Here is a 27,333-nt window from a genome sequence, read left to right on the forward strand (position 1 = left end):
GCGCCATAAACTGTGTTTATTCCAGAGCTTCACAATCAGGTCAATTAAATGTTCCCCGATTGAAATCTCAATCAAACAGAGGCAATAAACAGTGAATGTTTTTTTTAGTTTTTACAGTCGTGGCATTACTCTACTTTAATCATGAATATTGAGTTCCTTTTTATGGCAATCTATTAAGTTGATAGCTATAAAGTTACTATTATTATTGTTGTAGATATAGCTTTGTTGTTCTTTCTTTAAAGTGCGTGTGTGGACACAATTTCGTGCTTATCAAACCTTGCAGTTTCGATTTTAGTCTCCCTTTAATTCTATGTACCTACTTAATTTTTATATGCATATCTAGTTAATTCGTTTCAACATTATGACATCCACTGCTGTACAGAGGTGTCCCGCACGAATTTTCACAACGACTTTTCCTGTACTCATTCTTCTAATAATGCTGAGTCATTCGTCATTTCGCACGATTATACGACTTAGCAAAATTCGATTTTACCTAAATGTTTTAGCGTCAACTCGCAGACAATGAATAAAGTCTTTTTTGCACTTTGTAGTATGTGTGCGGGTTGACGACAAAAAATACATATTAAGTAAAAATGGGTGCCAAATCTTTTTCGTGCGAGATGACGAATAACTCGCCCTGTTTGATACCCCTTCACCATAACGCCTAACGAGTTTAACATAAAATTTACCAGAAATCGTTTTCTCATAACATTTCGCAGACGTAGGGGGTACCAAAATTACCGTATCAATATTAATTACCTCTCGTATATTAATCCTGGCGCCTAAGACTTTTCGGAGCCAAATCCAGCGAACATGTTGTTTAAAATGCTAATGAGTTTAATTTAAGGTGTCTAACGCGCGTAATTATAAACAGTCGTTAATTTAAAGTTGTAGGCATTCCTATTTTACTTAGAGTTTTGAATTAAAATTATTTTAAAATACTTATACTATCTTCTGCCCGCGACTTCGCCCGCATGAATTTCAACCTGGAAAATTTTTCAAAAAACTAATTTATTATTACCAACCAAAAGCTAGTGTTAGTCTTAGGTTGAGTTGCACCACCAAACTTTGACCGTAACTTTAACGATAACCGGTGATTTTTGTATGGAGTTTGACAGATTTTTGACGTTTGTTACAGTCAAAGTAAGATGGTGCAACCCAGCCTTTTTGCCAGTAAGAGAAATTGTTGATGCCCACAAACTTCCACCTTATAAATAAAATAAACATATCAGTCTCTGGGTCTCAATTTCTACACCAAAATCATAATACATCGGTTCAGTGGCTACAAAGACAGACAGACTTACTTTAGGATTCATAATATTAGTAAGGATGAACATAAGAGGCTTAATATGAGTTTTTCTCGAAAGCTTTTGATCGTTAAACACATTGTTGTTAATAATGTCAAATGAAAAAGTAATTGCTTTTCCATTAGACATAAATTAAGCGATTCATTAACATATCGCCATGCGGTCCAATCTCACACTCGTTCGCGTTAAAGCTCACACCAAAAGCTTTATAGAATGACTTTGAAATATTGGGCTGAGAATTAAGAGCCATCCTTTACGTACCTACTTCAATATTCATAGGCCTCTTGTTCTCCACATTTGAAAGCATTATAATTTAAATAAATTCATAGGTATTCGGTAGTTAGATTTGATTTAATTTTTTATTCGACTGGAGTACACATATTTTTTCAGTGTTGAAATTATAAGTAATTTCAACACTAAATTATAGGTAATTTCATGCTAGGGCATGACCTATTAGTTTCCTTCCCCAAGACTTGTCAATACTATACGAGTATACCTACCTAAAATTAAAAATAAGAATCAAATAGAGATTGTAAGGTTTTTCCTTATTTGATCTCATGATAGATCTAACAAACATAAACCGAATTATTATTATCATTAATAATTAATGAATGATTATTAATCTGCAAATCCTTTTGTTTCAGCGCACTCCATCATGAAGTAACGCCAAGGAACACTACAATGCCTTCCAGCACCCAAAATGACTTACAAGTGAAGTGAATGCCAAAAGTGAAAATGCCGTATCGAACATTCAATGCCAGCCTGCCCGACATGAGTTGGAACGAGAGTGAAGTATGGGGAGTGTCTCCCATAGACCTGGATGTGTTCTACAGACCAGATGTGGTGATTATAGTGTTGTACGTGGCAGTGCTGACGGCGTCGCTGTCAGCCAATACGCTGCTCATCTTCATTGTCATCAAGTTCCAGTATATGAGAAGGTAAGATGTTATCACAGATCACAGAAACTAAAGGGAGTGACAAGGGGGCGTGACCGGTGTCGCAGCAATATGCCCAAAAACAGAACACGTTGCTCGTGAAAGTAATGATGACAGCAGCGACGTCATAATGTAAATAGTTTACATTGTACTACACTAAAGATTATTCGAAAGTTGAGTACTGATATTTTGATTTTTTGATTTTAATGCGACACTGAGTTTCGAACTCTGCGCATAGTTGACACGGTCTCTCTGTATCCGTATGGTTGTTATAAACCTTTTTTGAAGAGACGGTGCTGACCGAATTTCAATTCTTTAATGAATTTTTATAACCTAGAGATCTAGTAGCACAGGAGTGTCCCCCTCAAGACGATTCAAGCGAGGATCGAGCGAGATATTTGACAACTTATTCACGGTTTGAATTAATGGGCTCCTCTTGGAAACATTTTACATTAAAATCTTTGTGGTGGGATTTATTCATTGGAATTATCGTTAAGTGCAATACCTAATACTACGAGTACATTACTGGTATACTGAATTACGTAGCTGTATTATTGTGGTCTCAAAGTCTCGTTAAATAAAACTTCATAAAGTTAGCTGTTTTTCTTTGTTATCATCCTTGCCATTAATTGAATTTAGCAAAGTTAAACACGTTGGATGCCACGCGGCTTACCGGCGAACAATAAAACTAAAGTGTCTCGGCAGTCAAGGACTTAAATAAATTGTGTTTTATGCAGCATTATTAAAACGCTTTTGTTCAATACCTAAAATGCCTTAATAAGTAAAACCAAATGCCGTCTTGAAATTGTATTTAGATTAGCGTATTTATCAAAACGGGGAATTCAGAATACCTTCGCGGCAATTAATAAGAACGGCGAGGTAATGGAAGCTTGCTTTTCTTTATTAATTTCCCTTCAGAATCCAATTTAATTGCAAAGTTTTGTGTTTGATTTATTTCTGTCGCTTGGAATTTTTGGGGAATGAAATGTGCCTACTCCAACTGGAAATTGGGTTTTCTTTTGCTTAATACCTATCGAATACGTTTTAGTGAAATATTGATACATCGTTTCATCGAAATAGTTATATTAAACTTCGTTGGAATCACTTCAAATCATTTACAAAGAAAATAATGAATGAATCTCATTAATGCTGTATTGGTGATATTATTATTACTGGAATAACTCTGTCAATGAGAGCATGAAATAATAAAATGAAACTTGATTTTAAATTTCTGGACAACATCACTTATCTATAATAATTTATCTTTGACACATTTATCTCAACCATGCCCAATTCTGTTTATGTTAGTATAGTATTTCAATTCCGATAAATTGCAATATACATTGCTATCCAGGCTATATTAACGTATTATTGCTAAGCTAAATATATCAGAACTAAATTGCTTACAACATGTCTCTAATATCAAACGAAATGTGCCACTTGAACAAACAATATTTGCCAAAATAACTCGGTAAGTAATTCGGATGAAAAATCACAACTTATGAAATAATATCAAAGTAAAGTACAGAAGCATGGCAACACATTTCGTAAAGTACTTCGGGCCGTTTGTGAGGTTCAATAAATTACCAAAAACGTCTTATTTCTTTCAAAGTAACACACGTCTTGAAGTAGTAGAAAAATGTTAACACAAAGTGAAAGAAGTAACTCGTAAACTTGTAATATTCTTCTTGTACTGTCTTGTGGGTTGAAAGAAGCATTAATGTAATAACTCTGGTGCCAGATAAAAAGAAAAAAATGCATTGTCAATTTTAGAGCTCATGTGCTAGTGCGGTATTAAATTAAAGCATTGTCAAATTAATCAAAATAGAATAGAATAATATAGATTTATTTCGGTAGGTTAAGATCCCGTAGTTCTTGTGTCAAAAGTTTTCACCATAAATACCTAATTTAAAGTGACTCCTATGGTGACACATAACAGGCATTTTGTTTTCATAGGGGCCACTTACAAATTAAGGATCGACGGTGAAAACAGGCATACCTAACACTCGTCAACCCTTCGCGTTTCCTATAACTATGACTTTAACTAGATGTCGCATAATAAACTACAATTACGACATCATCTCCACCGTACACCATAACCCACAGTCATAACCCCTTAAATTCCTCAACAATGGTCATAGTTATCTGTCAAAACAAACAACAGAAGGCGGCATATCAACAAATAACGGTTAATTATAGCTCCACGCTTCAGTAGGTACCTATTTAATTTCCAATGTCATTCAAGCGGCTTCCAATACAAGAGAGTGCCCGAAATCCAAATCAATTAAATCCACAATCACTTCCTACTTCAGTTTTGTTTATGGACAATCCTTAAATTTATCCACAAAATTTATCCACAACTTCCGCTGATTGGATCCTAGTCGGGAATAAATGGCAGATGTTTTAATAAACAGCTGTGCCACAGTCCAGTGAAAACGGACAGAACACAGCGTCCTTAATAAAGTACGTTTTATACAAGCACAACCTAATATGGCTGCATCTTCGTTAAATTGGATTGACTAAAAAAACGTCTATGCGATTGACTATAAACATTTTGGTGTCAATTTAAATTCGGTTAAGTTCAAACAAATACCTACATTAATCATAAAAAGACGAAATCTACATTCATAATTTGAGCTCAGTTAATACAATGAACAAAAATTAACCTTTCGTATGCTTTAGCATGGATATAACACAATTACTCTCGGATTGTGTCTGGATTCTCGTCATTCGATCGAGGAATGATTCTGAGTTTACATCAAACGCGCTCATAAAAAATATATGAAAATTTTAGTTCTTGAAAGTTTCCGCTAGGGGCGCTGAACAATCCGTCATACATTAAATGTCATTTTTTTTAATGTAAACTCACACTCAGCCCTCAGTTCATGATTGTATTATCCTAAGCCGTGACTTTAGATACTCTATCTAAATATTAAAGACTGGCTCTCCTATTCTATCTGTACTCCTAGGGTAAGATTTAAAATCCTTCTTAATAGCTCAGACGGTCAGCAGTTAACCCTCTTGAAACAAAGGAAGGTCTTAATAAATTGTCACCACGTATACGTGCATAAATTACACTGAGAATTTAGGGTTGTCGTTACACTATGGGGTTTTGTCATAGTCATTAATTTTACTAAAATTTTTTGTTGTATAAAATGTACAGTCTGAAAGGCTATTAATACTGTAAATTACTGCTAATTAAGAGAGTGGTGCTCTATAGAAAATTTAGATGTTGGTAGGATGACTGAAAAAATTTACGGTCTTGTACCTACTTACCTGGATTGCTATAACTTTCAGTAAAGATAGATAGTTATGAGTAGAACACACTTTATTACACAAGACAAGAAAAGAAAAAGAAAAAAATATATACAAAAGATAAGGAACAATTTAGGCGATATCTTCCAGAAAAGATAGTGGCTGTGTTAATGTAAGTACGGGCTAAATAATGCTTGAGTTTGAATCCTACCTAAATACGAGCATAAAGCCTGCTTTTTAATTAAAAGAATAAGAATAAGAATAAGAATAAGAATAAGAATAAGAATAAGAAATTTATTCATATTTAAAGTTACGAAGCCTTGAGCCTACTTGAGTTACATAACCTAGAGCTTGTTTAAGAACCGAGCTCTGAAAGTGTGTTTAAAGCCTAAATCTCTCTGTAATGCGGCACACTAAGAGTAGGTAGAACTTCACTACTAAATTGTATTAAAATTCCGCAGTTTAATTGGAGAAATTGTATTTTAGCCTCAGGAAGGTTTTCAATTAGAAAATAATTATGTAGATGATAAATCAGTAGTCGCAAAAAAGTCAAGAAAATATAATTAAAGTTAAGATAACGTAAAAATACTATTTACAAAAGCAAATAATATCAGAATTTATGGGTTCTTCAAACTTAAACCACCATAATTTTCTTCTACTAAGTAATACTTATTTGAATCTAATGAGAAAAATATGAGATCCGTAAGTACCTTTTCTAACTTTGTACATTATTCTAATGCAAAATTCTAGTAAGTCTTTGCATTTCTTCTCAACTTAAAATTAAATTAAAAGAGTCTCAGTTGTTTGATTGTTTTTTACAGTCTAACTTGTTTCGTAACACAGGATTGCTCGTGGCATTATTCTAATACTTTAATATTCGTTTTATAAGATGATCAATGAAACTTATAAGTAAAATGAAAGAACTTTTACATTAGTTACCTACGAAATAAGCATAATTTGAATAATCACGATTAGATACTGGATAACAAAACTAAAACATGGTTACGTAAACGTCTAGTTAACTAGATACAAATAATGATTTCTACTTATCATAATAGTTATCAACCACTATTCTTGGCGTGCAGTAAAATGATCGACAAACGTAACATTGCTTGTATTTTATACATACATACTTGGAACGTCCGAACTCTGGACTCTCGCATCAAAAGAGTGCAGCTGTCTAAACCAGTACACTGTGACGATAAAGATGAAAGTCAGCGGATGTAATTGAAACGTACTTATGTAGGTATGATTTTAGGTCAAGAACATGGCATTAAGCCAAGAATGTAGCTCCATTCAAGGAATGTAATGCATGCATGTCAAACAAACATTTCTGCATTATCTTTGGTAAACATTTACAAGTCCACTAAAAGATGAATCGTTTGAATAATTTCAACATTTAAGAAGTGTTCTATTTAACTTTAGTTTCATGTAATATTTTCAACTAAACTGGAGCCACACCATTTTACAATGCTTTGCTTCTATTATTAGTTGTAAAAACGAAAATAATAATTTTTTGGCAGATTGAGTATCATAGAAATCCAAGATAGCTCAATTTGATCAACTACTCAACACGCAATATTAAATCGTAAGTAATCATGTATTCGTATTTTTGGTGAACGCCTTGATATCTGAAATGTCGTAAACAAAATGCTCACAATTACTTAAAGTGAGTTCTCAAATAGTGACGGCAGAGTAGAATACATTTGTCACCAACCCCTACTCTTCCCGCGGGTGTCGTAAGAGGCGACTTAGGGACTACACATCAAACAGAGAATGGGCAGCAGCACTCTCTGAAAAACATCAATCTTTTAAACTGCGATCTCCAACCCGCCTGCCAAGCGTGGAGATTATGGCAAAACCCTCCACTATAGTGGAGGAGGCTCATAGTCCAGCAGTGGACTGTAAACGGCTGTCGATGATGATGATGATGAGTTCTCAAATAGTGAACAATTCCAGGATCTACATAATAGTCCAAATCACTAACAAATCGTCTCACATCGCCTCACTCTCCATCAATCAAGATTGATTTGAAACGCAAAACCCTGTACATACCGCGGAGAAAAAATCACTATGCGGTTTTCCCAATTCGTTCCCAGCATTAATCAAGCTGATTGCCCAAATCGAAACACGGTTCCGAGCTCCGGGGCAAGTTAAGCTGTAAGACCGGGTTTCCACCAAGGAGCAGAGCAGAGAAGTATTTTGAATAACCAATCAGATTCCATTATTTGCACAAATCTCCGTAAATTTCCACAAACAAGTGGAAACGGATCGAGCGGAGAAGAGCGGAGAAGTGTTGGGCACACTTGTTTTTCTATAATTTAATATCGAGTTCACATGTAATTTGCTTACTTACTTAGTTTTGAATTGTTTTAGTGTTCACTTACCTACCCATGTTAATTTATTTAAAAATGTTTTAGCAGTAGAATGTGTTTCTTTAATTGGCTTATGTTCAAGTTGTATCTTCCTGCACATGTATGTACAATTAAAGCTGGGTTGCACCATCTTACTTTAACTTTGACAAACGTCAAAAATCTGTCAAACTCCATGCAAAAAACACCGGTTATCGTCATAGTTACGGTCAAAGTTAGGTGGTGCAACTCAGCCTAAATGCTGTTGAAACATTGATAAATCTATATATATATAAGAACCGATTTAGCTGAAAATTGTCAGGGAGGTAGTTTAGAGCCAGGAGAAGGACATAGGATACTTTTTATCCCGTTCGAAATTAAAAAAAAGTCTGCTTATTTATTGCCATTAAGGCGGAACAAAGTTCGCCGGGTCAGCTAGTAAATAAAATAAAATATAGAATTTGACAGTGGCGTGGAGAAGAGTAGAGAAGAACGAAGAAGAACGGAGATGTGCAGTGTTTCATAGAAAGCAATAGACTGACAGCTGACAGCTCCGCACAGCTCACACATCTATTGTCTCCTCACCACTCCGCTTTTCTCCGCTCCGCTACGTGGAAACCGGACCTAAACCGTAACTCATTTACAGCCGAAACCGCTCGTAACATTAACCACGAGGTTATGAAGCAGTATTAAAATATCAAACTTTATAAATCGCACCGTAATTTGAAACACGGCGCTGATGGAAATGGCGGTCGACTAATTGACGTTATAAATCTGTGCTTTCAACTCGCCAGACTTGAATGAAGTCGGTTAAAAATGGGGTTGACTTATAGCTTTTTAATTAAGTATGTATAAGTAAGTATTCCAAGTTTCATAATGAATTTATATATAAACTTACGAGTATGTAGGAAAAATGGATTCAATACTCTATCATCACTATAAAACAAAGTCGCTTTCCTGTCTGTGTGTCTCTATCGCCCGTATTCACCACATTACTATGAGGTCTCACAGTGCGCGTGGACGCACAGGGTGACACATAAACCAATCACAGAGCTCTATTCAACGCTGTGCGATCGATTTGCTGCTTCACTTAAGCAAGCATCGTTTGTGAATGCGGGCGTACCTACATAATGTATGCTTAGATCTTTAAAACTACGCAACGGGTTTTGATGCGGTTTTTTTTAATGGAGTGGTTCAACGGGAAGGTTTATAAGTACTGTATTTATATTTAGCACCCGTGTGAAACCGGGGCGGGTCGCTAGTTGATTTCAATTCAAAGTGTGTACAAGGTCTTACAAATAATAATATTTTTTTGTCATTACTGTGAGCCGAATTGAAATTCTTCGTGGATTACTTTAGAAGACTTATGAATGTTTGTCTTATAAACAATATGATTAAATACGAGTAGTTTATACGTACTCATATTAGCTTTTTATTGTCGTAATATTCCTCTAGATTGTCACGAGGGAATTTGATCCTGAACTTCTAAATCAGTTTTGATTAATTTCGTATCGGGGTTCAAGTTTTGCTTCTCTGGGACTAATTTACCTTCATATTCATATTTTGATAGATTGTTCAAACACTATGCGAAGGTATTTAAAGCTGGTTAACTTTTAGGTCAAGTTTCTAATTTTTATACTAGATGTATAGGTTGGTACATACGTTAATATTTTTTTTACCCTATACTGTTAGTGACAACGTATTTAACAAATAAATGCCTACGCATTCCCTAAATTTCCAGTTGAGGAATTAGGAAAAAGCAATTTCCGGTAAAATACACCCGAACGATGTTTCAACCAACAATTTTCGCACCGCTAGTTCTCAGTGTTTGTTTTTAATCTACATTTTTAAATTGCTCGCCGCTTGAAATAAAATTACCGTGATCCCCTGCTTATCCTGTACCATTGGAAGATTAAATTGACAATTTGTTGCTACAAATTTTTACACTAAACTAACTTGAATAACTATTTTTCGGACTAGGTAATGAAAGAAGGGCTTAAAGCTTTCAGGCTGAAAATATATTAAATTAGGGCGTGCCGATAATGATGTTCTTGTAAGCTCATGAAATATTATAAGTAATCAGCCTAAGACCTGAACTACATAATTGCGACATTTATATTGTACGAGTAATTACTCACAGTAAAAAAAAAGCCCACAAATCTAAGAAAAATAGCACATTTGAATCAGTGTTGACATTAACATCAACCTAATGTACACCAATCATTGGCTAGCCGCAATGTACCTATTATAATTAAAATAATACAATCAATTGAAATCCAAATTCCATTTGGATTCCATTTCATCAAATTATCAGCGACATGACGAAAACTAGTGTATAAACATGTATACGTCTCAAAAAACGAGGTTATCCAGTATAATGGTGTAAATTCTGAAATAAAAAATTGACAGGGATCACATTATGCCATTATAGCGATAATGTTTACGTAACACCGTGATAGCACAGTATATTATGGTGATAGTGAATGAAGCGAAGTGTTTAGATGCCTAGATATAATCAATGCAACGCGGCCTCGATAATATATGGACTAAATTAATATAGGTAGGTTGACTGATTAACATGCACGTGCTTACTGCTGTCTGCCATTGTTGATATAATGCGATATCATTATTAAGCAAACTCAAATGATGGCATAAAAAACAAAATTAATAAATGACAGAAAACTAGGCAAACTATCTCCATGACTCTACATACTGGTTGTTTACTCAAACAAATTGTTATTGGTTAATAAACAAAGCGATTCCCGTTGATTTATATTTACAGATTTAAACCGCGGTAATTACATAAATAACAATTAATACCACCCACTAATTACGGTGCTGTAGGGGATATTTTTCGATTCTATAAAGAAGAATACATTATTTAGAATCTTTATTGCACACAAAAACACGGTACAAAAGGCGAACGTGATTCCGTGTGATATTCTTTACCAGTTAACCTTGCTTTTGAAATCTGTAACCCAACTTTTAAACTGTCTACGAATTTAAACAATATAGCTAGGTATATTCCAATATCGATCTGTACCTCATGAACAACTTTGGTCTTCGAATCGTTTGCGTATTCGACAAAATTCGATACTCAACCTTCGAATTACACGATAATGTGACAATTTTGATTCTCAAAATAAGTTTCGTGCAACCATTTCTCATACTAAGTTCACTTTACGACAAGTTCACAAGGGCGGTGTTGTAGTTTTCGTACTAAATCTTTTGATGGCGATTCGAATAAGCAAACGATTCGAACTCGAAAGTTTTTCGTGCTAGCCGTACTGATGTCGAGTCGATAACCAATTTTTCATTGTCTAAAGACCCAGCTGTCACTATCCAGCGGACACCGTCGTCAAATATTTAAAAATAAAGTAATTTGGGAGCGCGCCGGCGTTTGATTTTAACTTTAAACGACACGCTAATCACTAGGTGTACTTTGAAAATTCTTCACCTTCATTATCGGCTTATGTCCACAGACTGGAGTATAGTAATTAGCCAATCTAAGAATAAAGCAATCTTGTTAATAAGATGTGTTAAAATCTACTGAACTTCTGCGTGTTCTGGTGGTTAGGTCAAATTCTGAGATGAGACATGGATTATAAAATTACTTTTAAAATTAAATAGCCAAAGTTGCTTTTCTACCGTATTTTGACGCCAAGCGGTAGGTTTGACTACCGCTGGGGGCAAATATTATGCGAATATAAAACACTATAGCTAAGAGTATAAGCTAATAATTCGTGGGTCGAATCATGAAAAGGCATAACTGATTTTTATCAATTTTACAGGAGCGACGTTAAAAGATAATTTGATGGAAAAATCCATTCGGGCCCATTTTACCTGTCAATGCTGGTTTCCTGAAAATGAATTCAGTTACGATTTTTTGTGATATTATAAAATGCATGTTTTTTAATAACATGGGTATGTTAAGCCATTGAACGCCGAGACGCTAGACACAATGGAAATTGTATTGTTCGAGGCTCACCGGTGAGCCGCGTGGCGTCCAACGTGTTAAACTCAATATCGCCATTTTGTTAGATACGCCTTTTCGTGATTCGACCCACGAATTGATTAGAGTCTACCGTAGATGGGATACCTAGTATTGAAGGTCTATATGCTCTTTTCATTAGGAAAAACTCGACTAATGAGGATAGTTCCAGAATAACGGGAAATAGCGTTGCGGATATACACAGAAGATCCCAACGGGTTGAAGTGTTCAGTGCTATGTCATCGACCCCAAGGGATTCGGACTACGTTCAATCCGAATCGTCAAAATACGGATTTAGGAAACTACCAGAGAAATCATTTAACGGATATCGGATCTAGTGCGTAAACTAACATACAAATAGCTCTACCGTTATTTTGGATCGTATTATCTCGGATTCGGATCGGATTTACTGCCAAAACAAACTAAGACGATACCGATACAATACTACGTTGCTTAAAAAGTCTTTTGTATATTTATTTGTTAGGTGCGGGGGTATGACCTCATTATTTCCCCTGGCTAAGCCCGCCAGCCACACAAAAGCTGTTTAGTGAATTTTGGTTATCTCACTGTTGTTTATTGGCTGATTGATGGCCTTTCCGATCTGTTAAAGTTAATTTATAGCAGACGTTTATTGCCCGTTACACCACGGTTTAAGACCAAACGATATATTGTGTGTTTGGCGAAGAAAACTGGACATTAAAAATTTTCTATTTATTGGACAAAGGCTTAATAAATTACAACCTATCACGTGGGTGTAATTGAATGCAGCTCAGTGATTGTTATCGAGATTTCAATGTAAGCCCATTGGATCGTATTATTAAAGAGTCTTGAACTATTAGAGTCTATTTTTCTACTTCTTTCAACAATGTAAACGCTTATTTCTTCATATAAGTTATTGAAAATCTGCCCTATGATCTATAAGTTCCTTACAATATTGGAAAATATTTTAAAAGTTTACTAACTGATACATTATTAAGTTTGCTATGAACAATATTTCTAGTCACTACTTTCTGATATAATGTTCACCAATTATGACAGACAGTTTTAATTTATCCGTCTATTGGGTATTTAAATAGAGCTACAAGTCTTATATTTTAATTAGGATTGAAAATATTGTACTACGAGTACCTATCTATACTAATATTATAAAGCTGAAGAGTTTGTTTGTTTACTTGAACGCGCTAATCTCCGGAACAACTGGTCCGATTTGAAAAATTCTTTCAGTGTTAGATAGCCCATTCATCGAGGAAGGCTATAGGCTACAACATCAAGCTACGATCAATAGGAGCAGAGAAACAATAAAAAATGTTGCGAAAACGAGTTTTCACGCGTACGTAGTCGCGGGCACAGCTAGTTCATCATAAATAATGTAGGATTCTAATAGTGAAATATATTTTCAAATCGTTCTAATAGTTTCAGAGCATATTCAATGCAAACAAACAATGAAATCTTTCCTCTTTACAATATTACTGTAGATTTTCCTGTCTCAATGCTAGGAGGAAAAGCCGCTAACACGTTTGGTCTGAATAAAATCGACATTCGCGACACAACCGCTCATTCATTTGGGTTCAGTCGTCAGAGAAAGCCTTGACCCGCCCAAAACGTTCTGAACTATACAGATCAGGTTAGGTTATCTTTGTACGGCGCCGCGACACGACACACCCAGGCCGTGTATTTCTAGCCTAACTTACGAGCAGTTCGCCTTATTTTGACCTATTATTGAAGGTGAATTACAAAAGCTATAAAAACCAAGTCCGTTATGGATAGGAATAAAGATACAAGTACCAAAGTAGCTAGTGGTATTTAAAAGTAACTCCCTAAAGATATTATTTTGAATAAAGCCAGTATCTGAGCTAAGGATTTTTACAATGGTCCATTAACATAAATATCTTTACAACACAATACGATTGTGTTATATTTTTGAACCTAGATACAGTTAATTCGCAAATAAAGATTGTTATTATCATTATTTGCGTAAGTACAGTCTTCTTCAAAATATAATAATACATTCCTTTTGATCTTTTTACGAAAACAGTGTCATGTGATATCGTCAGCTCTTAGACGACCTATAAAACGTAATATTTCGAAATAAATAACGGCATGTAAGGCCCTCCGCAAACGAGCGAATGCATTAAAATTTGATTAGTGGAGTTAACGATGTTTCCATCTTTTAAATACATCACAAAAACCAACCGATGGTAACGAGGTCAGTGCCCTGAGCATGAAGAGCTCTTGTAATCGTATTCCTTCTAAAACGGCGGGGGCGTTATTTTGTTTTAATAAAAAAAAACATTACTCTAGTGATTTTTTTTTATGTGATAGGAGGCAAACGAGCAGACGGATCACCTGATGGTAAGTGATTACCGTCGCCCATAGACACCCGCAGCCTTTAAGGTAAAGATACGCTCTCCTCTTGAAAGCTTGCAGGTCGTATCCGTCCGGAAACACCGCAGACGACAGTCCATTCCACAGTTTGGTTGTACGGGATAACATAACGGGAACGATATTTGTTAGTGTTCTCGCTACAGTGTACGAAATTCTCTAGTAATCGTTTTCCTTATACAACGGTAACGGTAATAAACGATTACCATACCATAATAAGGAAAACGATATTTTATTCTCTCTATGGTTTTTATAATTATCATTGCTCTATCTTTTTTTACAAACGACAACATCTCAGTGTTAGTGTGGATTTGTTGTTTTTTCAGTAATTTTTATATAAAATACAAAAGTCTTTATTAAAATGTAAGTCATAGGATACATAGATCTAGGTCTTTGTTTTATAGATATAAATGGATAAAGTTTAAACTCTATAGTAGTTTTAGCAACTACAATAGCACGGTGATTTAAAATTTGGCCTGTTTTTGAATAATAATAATGAAGAGATGATATTAGAAGACGATTTACAATATCAAAGCTAACTAAATCTGTAACTCTGATAAATCCCTGAAAATTATTTCTTTAAAGATGACTTTTGTATTGTGTGCGGAGACCCTAAGTGTAAATACATGCTTCGTCTGTAATGATTGTGTGTATACCGTTTTAACATTGGTTGAGCTTCCACATTTTCAGGAAAATACACCTTAATTTTATTCAGCTAAGTACGATTTTATATTTTTGCAAACCGAAAGATGTCCCTAGATTATATCGAAATGGATTACATAATATTTGAAATTGGGGTGGGCATTTAACGGATTTCGATTTAATGACAAATGACTTTTAAAAATAAGGTAATGTTAGTTTTTAACTAGAATATGATTGGACATTTTGATTTTATTGAGTCTTATGTCTGTTGACCCAATGGCAAATGTACAATGCATAATTATCTTAGTTTGGGACTAAGGCTCAATTGCACCACCTAATTTTGACAGTAACTATGACGATAACCGGTGCTTTTTGTATGAGATTTGACAGATTTTTGACATTTGTCAAAGTTAAAGTAAGATGGTGCAACCCAGCCTTAGTGACCAAGTGCAAAATGTCAAACGGTAACAAATTGTTACCCCTATAAAATGTCACAATAAAACATTTTTCCTACTGAATAGAATTGCTGGAAAAAGCACAAAAACACCCATTTCAATTCACGCCGCCTTCACCGTATTAAACGTATTTATTGCACCGATTTATATTGACCCGAAACCAGTGATCCTTACCAATGGGTGGAACGATTAACCTTTTTAGGGCCAGTTCGTGTATGTACCCCAATATATATGCAAATAAATAACATAGCTAATGTACAGAATCAAGTGAAGGGTTGAGTTCCAATCGGAGTTTTATGAAAAGATTCTTTAGTGGGTTTCACGGGGAAACCCTTTGATGTGAATGTGTAACTCGCAAACCATGAGCGTAGTTATTACTCGTATGTGTAATTGGATACCTATTGCAAAAGGGCAGGTAATGTTTTTGTGAGTATTGCGAATGGGTGTGTAGGTATTGTTTTTTTACGTATTTCATGATCTAGTGGTTTGATGTAAAAAGGTTCGAAACCCGCCGCGCCGCTGCAATTTTGGTTTACCACAAGGGGTTACTAAATATTAGTAGTGTTTATTTACAAATTACTAAAATTACTAAATAAAAACGCTTTTTCTTTAAAAAAAATATTCATCTTTACATGTGCGCTTAAATATTTTAAGCTACCTACCTACGCAACGGATTATAATGCAGTTTTCAGCAATAGATAGAGTGATTCAAGAGAAAGGTGTTTATGTCTAATACATGCCACCCGAGGCCGGTCGCTAGTGTATTAATAAAGACAAGTGTTTGTCGCGAATGAGTTTTAGTTATTTTAGTTTAGTATACGTCACAAAAAGATATACCACCTTATTTAAAGTACCTATTACTCGAAGTCAGCCGAGAGTGGCGTGCAGTAAGAGATACGCTGGAAAATAACCGACGAGCAGTTCACAACGGAAGCAATGAAGTGTAAGCCGCTTATTGCAAGAACCTCACAAGTTCACTCGACCCTTAGAGGGCTGGTTCCTCTGATTAGTCCGGGATTACAGGGAGCCGCAAGTACACCACGTGCTGGGTGCAAGTTACAAGCTCTGACAAGTGCAAGGTGCAAGTTAAAAGTTGTAAAACATGCAAGGTGCAAGTTACAAATGTAAATAGATCATGAATGGCGTGTTCTAAGATACACGCTGGAGAATAGTCGACGAGGAGTTCACAACGGAAGCAATGAAGTGTTAGCCGCTTATTGCAAGAACCTCACAAGTTCACTCGACCCTTAGAGGGCTGGTTCCTCTGATTAGTCAGGGATTACAGGGAGGAGGCTTGGCGAGCCGCAAGTACACCACGTGCTGGGTGCAAGTTACAAGCTGTGAGAAGTACAAGGTGCAAGTTACAAGCTGTAAAAAGTGCAAGGTGCAAGTTACAAGCTGTAAAAAGTGCAAGGTGCAAGTGACAAACTGTGACTAGTGTAAGATGCAAGTTACAAGCTGTAAAAAATGTAAGATGCAATTTACAAGCTGTGACAAGTGTAAGCTGCAAGTTACAAATGTAAATTATATGCCATTTGTCCGTGGTGTACTATCTACAGGAGCTTGGCTACATAGGAGTTGCAGCGGTGGGAACGAGAGGTGGGAATAGTCCCGTCATCTATATCATATTCTTAAAAAGTTACCTAATAACTTTTTAAGTCATATGTCTCCCACTTGGCCACAGAGGGGGGTCGATATTATATTTCGATCTCCTCCTATATTCTTCTCATTAAATTCATTGGGGTTTTAAGACAGTAAGTTATCCCGGGACTCTACAATCTTCTCTCGTTAGGTTTTATTGGATGCCAAATTGTAGATCTTGGCTATACAAGGGTTACATTGCATGCAGTGGAGGGAAAGAGATGGTATTATTCCTGTTAAGCTGAGACAAAAAAATGCAATTGCTATTTGCATAATGTCGTCGCGTGTCCAAGGATAGTTTCACTTTCCCCGGGGCAAACTTGGCCTTTACTGTTTGGGTTTTTATTGGCGGTCAAGTATAGGAAGGGTGGAAAAGGTCCCGCAGGCTAAAACAGGATTTTCCTTTGAACTAAGTTTTCGTTTGACCTCAATACCTGATGGTTAATATCGATTGGGATTAAGAGTACGTTAAATTAGCCTATTAACTTCACCTTTTACTTTTAAAATAATTCAGTTTTGGATTGAAATCGGAAGCACTTTTACACGTCCTAGTATTTTTTGTAACCCTACAACGAATATAGGTACCACTAATATAACCTTAACTCTTCCAAAAATTATGTATTACCACATAAGTAAACGCGTGAGCATCATAAATAGCCCTCAGGTTCATTTATTTAACCACACAGAAGACTTTTAGGTACATTATATGTCTTGAACCGACTTGATCTTTGACTGAAGCGTTTGCTCAAATCTACATACAAATACGAGGCGAGATTAAAGCATGTTCTTAGACATTTGGCAAAATTATTTTGATAAAATATGTGCTATTATTGAAACTACTAAATTAACTAAAATATTATTGACCATTTCAGAAAACGAAATAGCTACCATTCAAGTAATCTATTTCATAAAGTAGGTGATGCACTGAGCCTGAAATGTAAGTTATAGTTACGTATCTTCTTTAATCATAAAGGTAGCAGGAAGGCGCTGTACTCAGGCCGCTACCAACCAGGCAACATGGAAAGCATTGGGGGAGGCCTATGTTCAGCAGTGGACGTCCTATGGCTGAGATGATGACGATGATGATGATCTTCTTAAATCACGAAAGAGTTACTTATAATCTCAAACAGGTTCGAAATTATCATGGAAATTTCACATGTAAGATTCCCAAGTCCTGTTCAAAACATTGGCAATTTCAAAGTTATCAAAATATTCTATTTCAAGCACGCTCCAAAAGATAAAAAAGGACAAAAGATTAATGACGATCCCTTAATTACGTCAGATTAAATTATTCCAGAGTTCAGCCGAATCGTCGGAGGAACGTCCCCCGAGATTTTACTTTGGCGGGTCAAGTGCGAGTTCATTTATTTGTTTAAATTTAATTAAAAAGATAAGACAGATTGGATAGACGATGTCAGGTTTGGAGGACCCTGCTTTTAACTGTTTTTAGATTTGATTTCTAGTCACATAAAGCAATAGTTATGAGGATTTTTATTTATTAATTAAAACTTTTATGCACATAAAACACGGGAACTTAATGCCAATAATTCTTAAATTATGACATCATGACCGTGAAAAACAGGAATTCATTTTTCACAAAACTTACAATTCTATCAAATAATGTCAGAAAATCTTAAAGTTACGACCCAAGTTTTTTCTGAATAAGCATTTTATTCAGAAAAACATTTTTTGGTTAAGTAAATGTGAATGTTTTTATTTATTTCTGCGGAACCCCATGGCTTAAAAATACAGTTTAACAAACACACCAAATCCGGGACATTGGGTTACAGAGAGTTTATGCAACGAGAGACACCTCGGACTTTTTTGTATAAAATATTCCGTAACTGAGGGGAGTGTAAATAATGCAACTTCATTTACATGAACGAGTAAAGTATGAATATATACGAGTACGTAGGTATTTTATATCCCTAAGTAGGTAAGTTAAGTAAGTTTGTTTTTATTCAACGAACCAGCGCCTAATCAGCGGTAGAGTATATAACTTTATACAGGGTGACTTTGCAAACAATTCGCAGGTGCTCATATCTTAAGTTTTAAAGGATAAGGCTATTTCCACGCACAATGTCGATTAAGTTTTGCAGTTAACTGTGTGCACGTATTTTTACATGAACGAAGTAAATTATCCACGTGTGCCAATTTTGAAACCAAGAGATAGAAATAATTAAATATGAAAAATGAATTTTTGTTTTGTTTACATAAATCGATTAAGTTATTGATTCTGAGTTGCTCCTAAAATTAGGCAACTGTTTGCAAAGTCACCCTGTGTAAGTACCTATAGCATTAAGGGGCAAGTACCCTATCTACAGCTAACCAACTCCTGCATTTCTAGGAGTTACAGATAGAATTATAAACAACGTAAAAAATTACATTAAATGCGTGACAGATTGTACAGCGCCCCTAGCGGCTACTTTCAAGAACTAAAATCTTCATAGATTTTTTGACGCACTCGCTAGCGAGCACATGTAACGTAAACTCATGTAAAGCACACAGAGCGTCGATGTGACGTCACGGCTGCCAGGTGCGCAGTTAACTCGACCAGGTTGTACCTATTCTAGATTTCCTTATAAGTTCGTTAATAATCTTAGTTTTACCATAACTTTGTGGCAACCAAGATTATGTTTGACATGTCGAAAATTAATTTCCAAGTGATTAAGTGTCTCGTCTCGAACTATGTCAGGCGCAGATTATCTCAAATTACCCACAAGTTATCGTGATTAGCTCAGACTAATCTACATAGTTTTAGAGGTTAAGGTTAATGGTTAAGGCTGGCAATTACTTTTCTAGGAAGATGTCTTACTTAAATTATTATCAATCAAGATAAGCTGTCACAGTAAATTTTAATTTAAACGTGTAGGTCTGCTGTTTTTGTACCTACGATAAAAAAATTCGTAGTCATATTAACCCTAAGTTTTATACGAAAGTCAGATCGCACATTCTTGTTCCTTGTTTGACATAAATATCGTGTTTTTTGACATGCAGGCAATCTTTCAGTCAATTTGTATTCCAGAGGCTCAAAAGTTTTATGTGATGACGCGTTTTTGAAGCATAAAGGTCATAGCAGACTTATCAACTCGGAAAGGGATCAACACGGTATCGCTATTCGCGAGCTGTTATCGCCTTTTGCGAGCTGTCAATCGCGAGGCCAGGCGTTTATGTTACGGTGCGGATAAGTGTGCGTTGCAGTATGGAATTTCATACAAAGAATAGGCTGACCGCCTCGAGTTGATACGGTTACGATCCCTGTCCGATTTGATAAATCTGCGACGTCCTTCACTCGGCAGTTAATCTGATCTCTAATCTTGCTTAATTTATAATTATTTTCAACATTAAAATACGAATGAGTTTACTTTATAGACATTCAGCCTTGTAGGTTAATGCCTTGATCACACGTACCGAGCAAACGGGCGAGACAGTGCTCTCGGCCGAGTACTCGGTGTTTATGAACATTACGCCGAGTGCTCGGCCGAGCGCTCGAGTATGTGACTCGCTCACCCAACTGTCTCGACCGAGTAAACTTTTTACTGTCTCGCCCGTTTACTCGGTACGTGTGATCAAGGCTTAACAATATTGAAAGCCATACATTTTAGGTTTACTCTACAATACGTGTTATTGAATCGGGGGAATCCAATAAATCGTGGGAAATATTCTAGCGCAGACAGAATTTTATTTATTCCGCTACACTGGATTTCTATTTTCCGTCGCTTATTTCCGATTTGGCTTTTGATTTGTGGTGAGACAGTATTTTCATCATGTTGGCAGATGAGTACACAATGTTGAAGTGGTGGGAATAAGAAGTGGGAATAGTGCTGGCATAGACATGCGTAAAATTCTTTATTCATTGTGTCAACGTACGTTCTGAGTCTTGTACAGATAGTTAACTTATGTTTAGTGGTATCTTACTAAAGCTGAGTTGAACCACCTTATTTTAACCGTGACTATAAATATAATTTAATATTATTATGGTGTTTTCAGTATGGAGTTTGACAGACTTTTGAAGTTTGTTCAAGTTAAAGTAAGATGGTACAACCCAGCCTTGTAGTATTTATACTTTAAAATAAACCAGGCCTGAGATATTTTTTGCAAAATAATTCTTAAAATTGAACAGTGACATTAAGGTTAGAATACCAAATAAAAGGGAAAATTTGAAATCCTATCAATTTGAAATGCAGTCACCCGTAAAAATCTCCTGAACAATTCAAACAAATTGGAATTTAGAAGGCTCACACTCAAATAATCAAATAATACGTATATCAGTCAAAATATAATTTAGTTACAAAATAACGCTCAAAACTAAATATCACGATTTTATCCTATTCTGTTAGTCTAAATATTGAAATTCAATCAATTACACCCCTCAATGCTTAAAATTGAATCCATTATAAGGTCTCTTCTCTAATACGTACCATTACGTAATCGTAGTACCTATTTAAGGGAGATACATTAAATATTATCTAACACAGAGATAACTATAATTTCTGTGCCTACTCCATTGTACCCCATGTGAACCCGTTGAATAAACCAGGATGGATTTAGACCTATTCAATATTGATTTGACGTTCCCAAAGCCAATGGGGCTCGTTAGCCAATAGATGAATACCCTCAGGTCAAATGGAGTGAAAATTGCATTTCTGTGAGATTTTCTCGCCTTATTTCGTAGCAATCCATTTTGAGAGTTGTTCTAATGAGATTGTTAACTTTGAAGATGATTTTTAGATAAAACATTTATTTAATCGTTAATATTGTTCTTCAAATCGTTGTCGCCGCTTTTATATGGACTACTACTATACTATACCAGAGATCGCAGGTTCGATTCCTTCACAGTATAAACTGCGTGCATGAATATATTTGTTTGTATCAGTCTGGGTGTTTTCTATCTACATATCTTAAGAAATCTACCTCTCTATTAAGTAATGTTTATATCCGTTGTCTAATACAAGCTACCTTTAACTATTTACCCATAGTACAAGGTTTGGAGACTAAAGCTGAGGTGTAAAATGTCTAACAAAAAAAAAATAGACTCCCCATTAGTAGACGGATCTCCCAAAAATATTCAAAAGAAGGAAAATTTGCTATACGTCTAATTTTGAACCCTACACATATATTATCAAACTACATTAAAAGCTTCCATAGTCAAAGCATAAATAAAAGAGCAATAGCTCACACTGCTAGTCGAGTAGTAGAATTATCCTAACGGTTTTCTACACACTACTGAAATAAATTACCGAACATACCTCGAAACATCAATTTGCGGGCAATTCTCGGCCCTCTGGTTTGGACTTATTGAGAAACATTTGCGAAATTCCCGAAGCATTATAGTCCAAATTTGGTTAATGGTTTCACATTTCTTTTGCCCACGCTCCTACTTGACCTATGATGGAACAGGGCATTGGGAATATAGTTGAGGACTACCCCAATATCGAAACTTATTGCTTTTTAACCTCGTTAGTCCCCTCGTACTCGTACAAGTACATACTAAGCATAGTAGTTCAGACCTGACATTCAAATTACAGAGCAAGAGTAACTGCCTACTGTATTTACCCAAGTACTAATTTTTCTACACAAAAACAGTCGTTTTGCTATATTTTGTTTTTGTAAAGTGTAGAGGCGATTATGCAAATAAATATTGTAGTGAGGTATTCCTTGAAGCGCACCTATTTTGAAGCGCATCTAAACTACTTATTCCTCGAAGTATAACCTAACCTACCTATCTATGCAAATGGCTAAGTAAGTCCTTACAATGCGTATATTATATACACGAGTAGACCTATTTTACATACGTGGCAGTTTTTATTTAAAATTTTGGGTTTATTTTGTACGATAAGTCTAGGTATAAAAGAAAATTATAACTTATTTGAGAAGACAATGACTGTCTCGAAATTTAATATTCAACATTAAATCAAATACCTAAATATCAATTAGCACCGAAACAGTCGCTTTCAAAGGAAACATTCCAAGTGAACCATTACAAAAGATGTTTGCGAAATAGGAAGAATAATTGTATCTTGCGTTTGTTTGAAAGAAATTAAGGTTATATGTCTAGTCAAGCAACGCTTCTTTGACGTTATGTCTTTAGAATTTGTTAAAATTAATTATCACCCTACTTTACCTAGCAACATATTTATTATTTCCTTAGATTGCCTGAAAGAGAGTGTGACCTAATTTCACCGTAAAATATCTACCACCTACCTAAGTGACGTACCTAATGCACCTAAAGTTTTGTTCGCGCACTGAATATTATCCTACAGATATGAAACCTGAAAACACATTTAAATGACACTTCTATGTAGAAAATAAAGAACTTTCATACCTAAAACAGCTTGCCACCGACAACGTCTCGGAAATGTGAAAACACTTACCTGAAACAAAAAAAAAACAGTATTATTATCAAGAAATCTTCCAAAGCACGGATATAGTAATAAACAGCACTGAATAATGACTAAAGCACGACAGAAGAAGAATCTTGCACAAACTACATACACAAAACTAGCAAAAAAAAATCTCTATTTTAGTTCAAATGGGACGCGAAAGTTTAAAATCTTATAACACAACTAGCACCTGCCAATTTAAATAATCTAACTACTAAAATAAAAACCGTAATCTAATTCTAATACAGTTCAATCTAACTTGCTAAAATGAAACCAATAAAATTCTATAGATTAACGAACGAATAAACACGAAAAAAGTTGGTTAACTTTCATTAATAAAGTCGTAAAGCGTAATTAACTGGACTGTAACGTCTTCACAACGTTTATGAGCGTCTATTTCTGCATTTTGTAGGTGTATCCGTTTTCCATGGCAATGTAAATACCAGGGCCGGATCTACCATGTGGCTTTTTGGGCTTTAGCCCGGGGCCCCGTGGATTCAAGGGGCCCCCCAGCTAAGTCAAGTCAAAGTCAAAAATAGACGATAATGCGAAAGAGTATAGTAGGTGGGCCCCTAAATACTCTTAGTATTAGCCCAGGGCCCCCTAAATAACTCACGGTCCGGCCCTGTTAAATGCGAGTTTTTATTCGCATGAACTGCGTTGATCATGTTGTACGGTTATTACGCTTTTGTAGTCGTTTGTCTGGCTTCACATTTTGTTTTTGGATGGACTATTGACGGGTCTTTTGGGTTATTTTTGTTCAATCATTTGTGTAAATAATCCGGAGCTATTGCAGATTTAGGGACAGGGTATTTGTTCGGAATTAATTGATACAATGTAAATGAAATTTTAAACTTTTTAATTATTATACCTTATGTATCGTCTATTGTGTACGCAAGTATTTATGTTCAGAACACATTAACACAGTGTATTTACACTTCTGTACAAGCACGAAAGAACTTTTGGTACTAGTTCAACAAACTGGTTACTGCTAAGTAATGTTTCTCGTATTATTACTTTCATTGTTAAAAAGTTGTTACAAAGTTACCATTATTCTCAGTAAAGGTAATCGAACAAAAGAAACCAGTGAAGAAAAGTTGTTTGAGTAAGGTAAATTAAGTAATATAAGTAATAACAATACTTTATACCTACGAGTACCTAGTTCACATTCACTTAATGGACTACCTAAGTTAGCTTATTTTTGTCCATTATTTTTGGACTACAGAGTTAAAATTATCACTTCACTTTAAAATATTATACAGAGTTAAAGTTGAATACATGATGAGACATGTTGACAGTATACTAGTAAGTACTAATTTAGTCCAGAAAACAAATATGTTTTTGATTCGATTTTGATAAAAGGCAACACGTATCAATCAGCACTTGAAAATTGCAAAAAATCCAAATCAAATAAAGTACTTATCTTTCTATATGTATTGAGCGCGGTCATGCAAGGGTTAAATTCCGTTTAGTCATTAATTAAATGGACTTTTTAATCATTTTGTTAGACGAGGGATGTAGCCTTAAACTTTTGACATGCATTAGCCTGAGTTTTTGGGCAGATAAGCCTCATTGTCAGGGTAGGGAAGCAAAATTCCCCATAAATAGGGGTTCTGAAATAGGGCTTTGCGTAAATTCATGTTTGAAACATTATCATCAATTTTTAAATGCTGTACGAGTAATTATGTAATCCTGTACTATATTATCAAGAATCCCATGTTATTCCAATATCTATTTATCATATCATCGTCTACTCAAATAAATACCAACATTTAATTCGCTTAGATCGGGGTCAAGTTAATTTCAAAAGCATGAACTTTATGACCGAAAATCGCCTGAACAAGGGTTGCCAACGTTAGATTTTCGCATTAAGCATTTGCGGTAATGCTTAATTAAAAACATGTCAGATTAAGCTTGTTCCTCTGGCTTTTCCATGAATATTGTTTTGTTAGTTCAATGAAAGTGTAAATCTCATCATAATAATAATATCATCATTATTAGTTTAAACGGAAACGAACTAAAGACAGACATAATTATTATGTGAAGAGAGTAATCAGTGTAAATATTGATCAATTTGATCAATCTTGAATGCTAAATGTTGTAAGTGTCCTTGTGAACGCAATCGTTCAGAAAACAGATGTGAAAATTGTATTTAACTCTATCATCAAAGTCGAGCTGGTCTGCATTAAATAAATATCGCAGACTGTAAACTGAATGTATCGATGCACAAAAAACCGTTCATTCGTGACTATTCAACGTTTTGAAACAGAATTTCCTGTAAAAAGTTTATTGAAAAGAAACTGACATAAAATTCATATTTACGTTAGCTAGTTTACTAATATTTTGTGCGTTTTGTAAATAGCAATGGAGCATTTTCCGACCGTAAAAGCTTTTATATGTTTCTGAAGTAGAAAAGTATTTGTGTTACACTTGATACATATACAGGGTGTGAACGATAAGTGATCTCATTCGATTATTTCTAAACTATACAAGTAACTAAAAACTGGTTACTGATCCTGAAAGTGCTTCGCGAAGTCTATTAAACGGTATCAATAATAGTTTTATAGAATCAACTGAATCTATCCGAAAATTCAATATCTTCCATACATTAGTATAGCCATAGCTGGGCACCGTTAATCAAATAGTTAACTTCGTTAATCGTTAAACCGTTACTAAAAAAGTTAACTTCGTTAAACGTTAAAACGTTACATTTCGGATGATTTAACGCAAGTTAATGTTAATCGTTAATCCGTTAACACGTGATAATAAAACGAAAAAAATAAGTGTATGCAAGGTTCAAATAATTTCGAAAGCTTGTATCGCGCATGGAATTTATTCCTCTTTTATGTTTGCGCTACAAGCTTTCGAAATTATTTGAACCTTGCATAAGTACAATATTTTTTTTCGTTTTAGTACAACTGTCTTTCAGAATAAAAACTTGTTTTTAAAAAAAAGTTTTTTTTTTAATTATAATTTTATTATACACTTTTTAGTTGTATCTCAACTCAATCTCAGAGCCTTGGTACAATTACTATACAATTTAGCACCAAAGTGCTCGAAAAGCTGCCTTTCAGAATAAAAACTTGTTTTTAAAAATAGTCTTTTTTTAATTATAATTTTATTTTATACTTTTTAGTTGTATCTCAATTCAATCTTAGAGCCTTGGTACAATTACTACAATGAAGAATGTTCACTAATTTTGTTTTTTAGCTTTCTGTATTCTCTGTTAAAAATAAAAAATGCACGTGAAAGAATTATTTCGATACGACAATTAGTTTCCAAGATATTGAATTTTAAAAGTGCGGGCGGCGGCCAGCCCGTCATTTTATGCGCGTGACGTCATATTACAGTGACTGGCTCATATTTGTATGGGTGGAATCTTGCAAGCTGAATTAAGACCCACTTCCAGGCAACCGTTTAAGCTGAAATTTCGCAAACACATGTGATTTGGATGACCATGCAATATTATGATGATATGGAGCTGATCCGATGATGGAGCTGGAAGGTGGCCATAGGAACTCTATAATAAAACAACTTAAATCCATCGAGTTTGGGCTCGTTCGTTTTGTATTTATGAGTACTTTAATTCTATATAGTAATCAGGGTCTAATGATGGAGCTGGAAGGTAATTCGCAATAAAACGACACAATCGCATCAAGTTTGGGTTTGGTTCAATTTTAATTTCTGTGATGGGTCTGGGTGTTAATATGTATAATAAGTTTGTATTTACAAAAAAAATGTATCTAAGTATGTTTATATCCGTTTTCTAGTGAGCGGACACTGTGAATGTACGTCACGCGGGGTCACGTGACCGTCGGCGGGACTCAATATTTAAGCGAACTTTGAATGCCTATAAAATCATAACTACTGGGTATTTTTGAATGAAATAAAAACTAATGTATTTGTAAATGTAAAAGCTTAACTGTAACATAGGTTTCAAGTGATTTTGCATACCTAGTAACATTCTCAATTTAGCACCAAAGTACTCGAA

General features: G+C 35.1%; 1 protein-coding gene across 1 annotated transcript in view; it reads left to right on the plus strand.

The window, feature by feature from the left end:
* Positions 1 to 1,953: 1,953 nt before the first annotated feature.
* Positions 1,954 to 27,333, plus strand: part of LOC135071289 (QRFP-like peptide receptor) — a 176,763-nt gene continuing 151,383 nt past the window's right edge. Inside the window, exon 1 of the mRNA XM_063965079.1 lies at positions 1,954 to 2,245. Coding sequence (XP_063821149.1) covers positions 2,028 to 2,245 — 218 coding nt within the window. The 5' untranslated portion in view covers positions 1,954 to 2,027. The remainder of the gene's footprint in view (positions 2,246 to 27,333) is intronic.

Source organism: Ostrinia nubilalis, chromosome 4, assembly GCF_963855985.1.
Source record: "Ostrinia nubilalis chromosome 4, ilOstNubi1.1, whole genome shotgun sequence".
Lineage (NCBI taxonomy): Eukaryota > Metazoa > Arthropoda > Insecta > Lepidoptera > Crambidae > Ostrinia > Ostrinia nubilalis.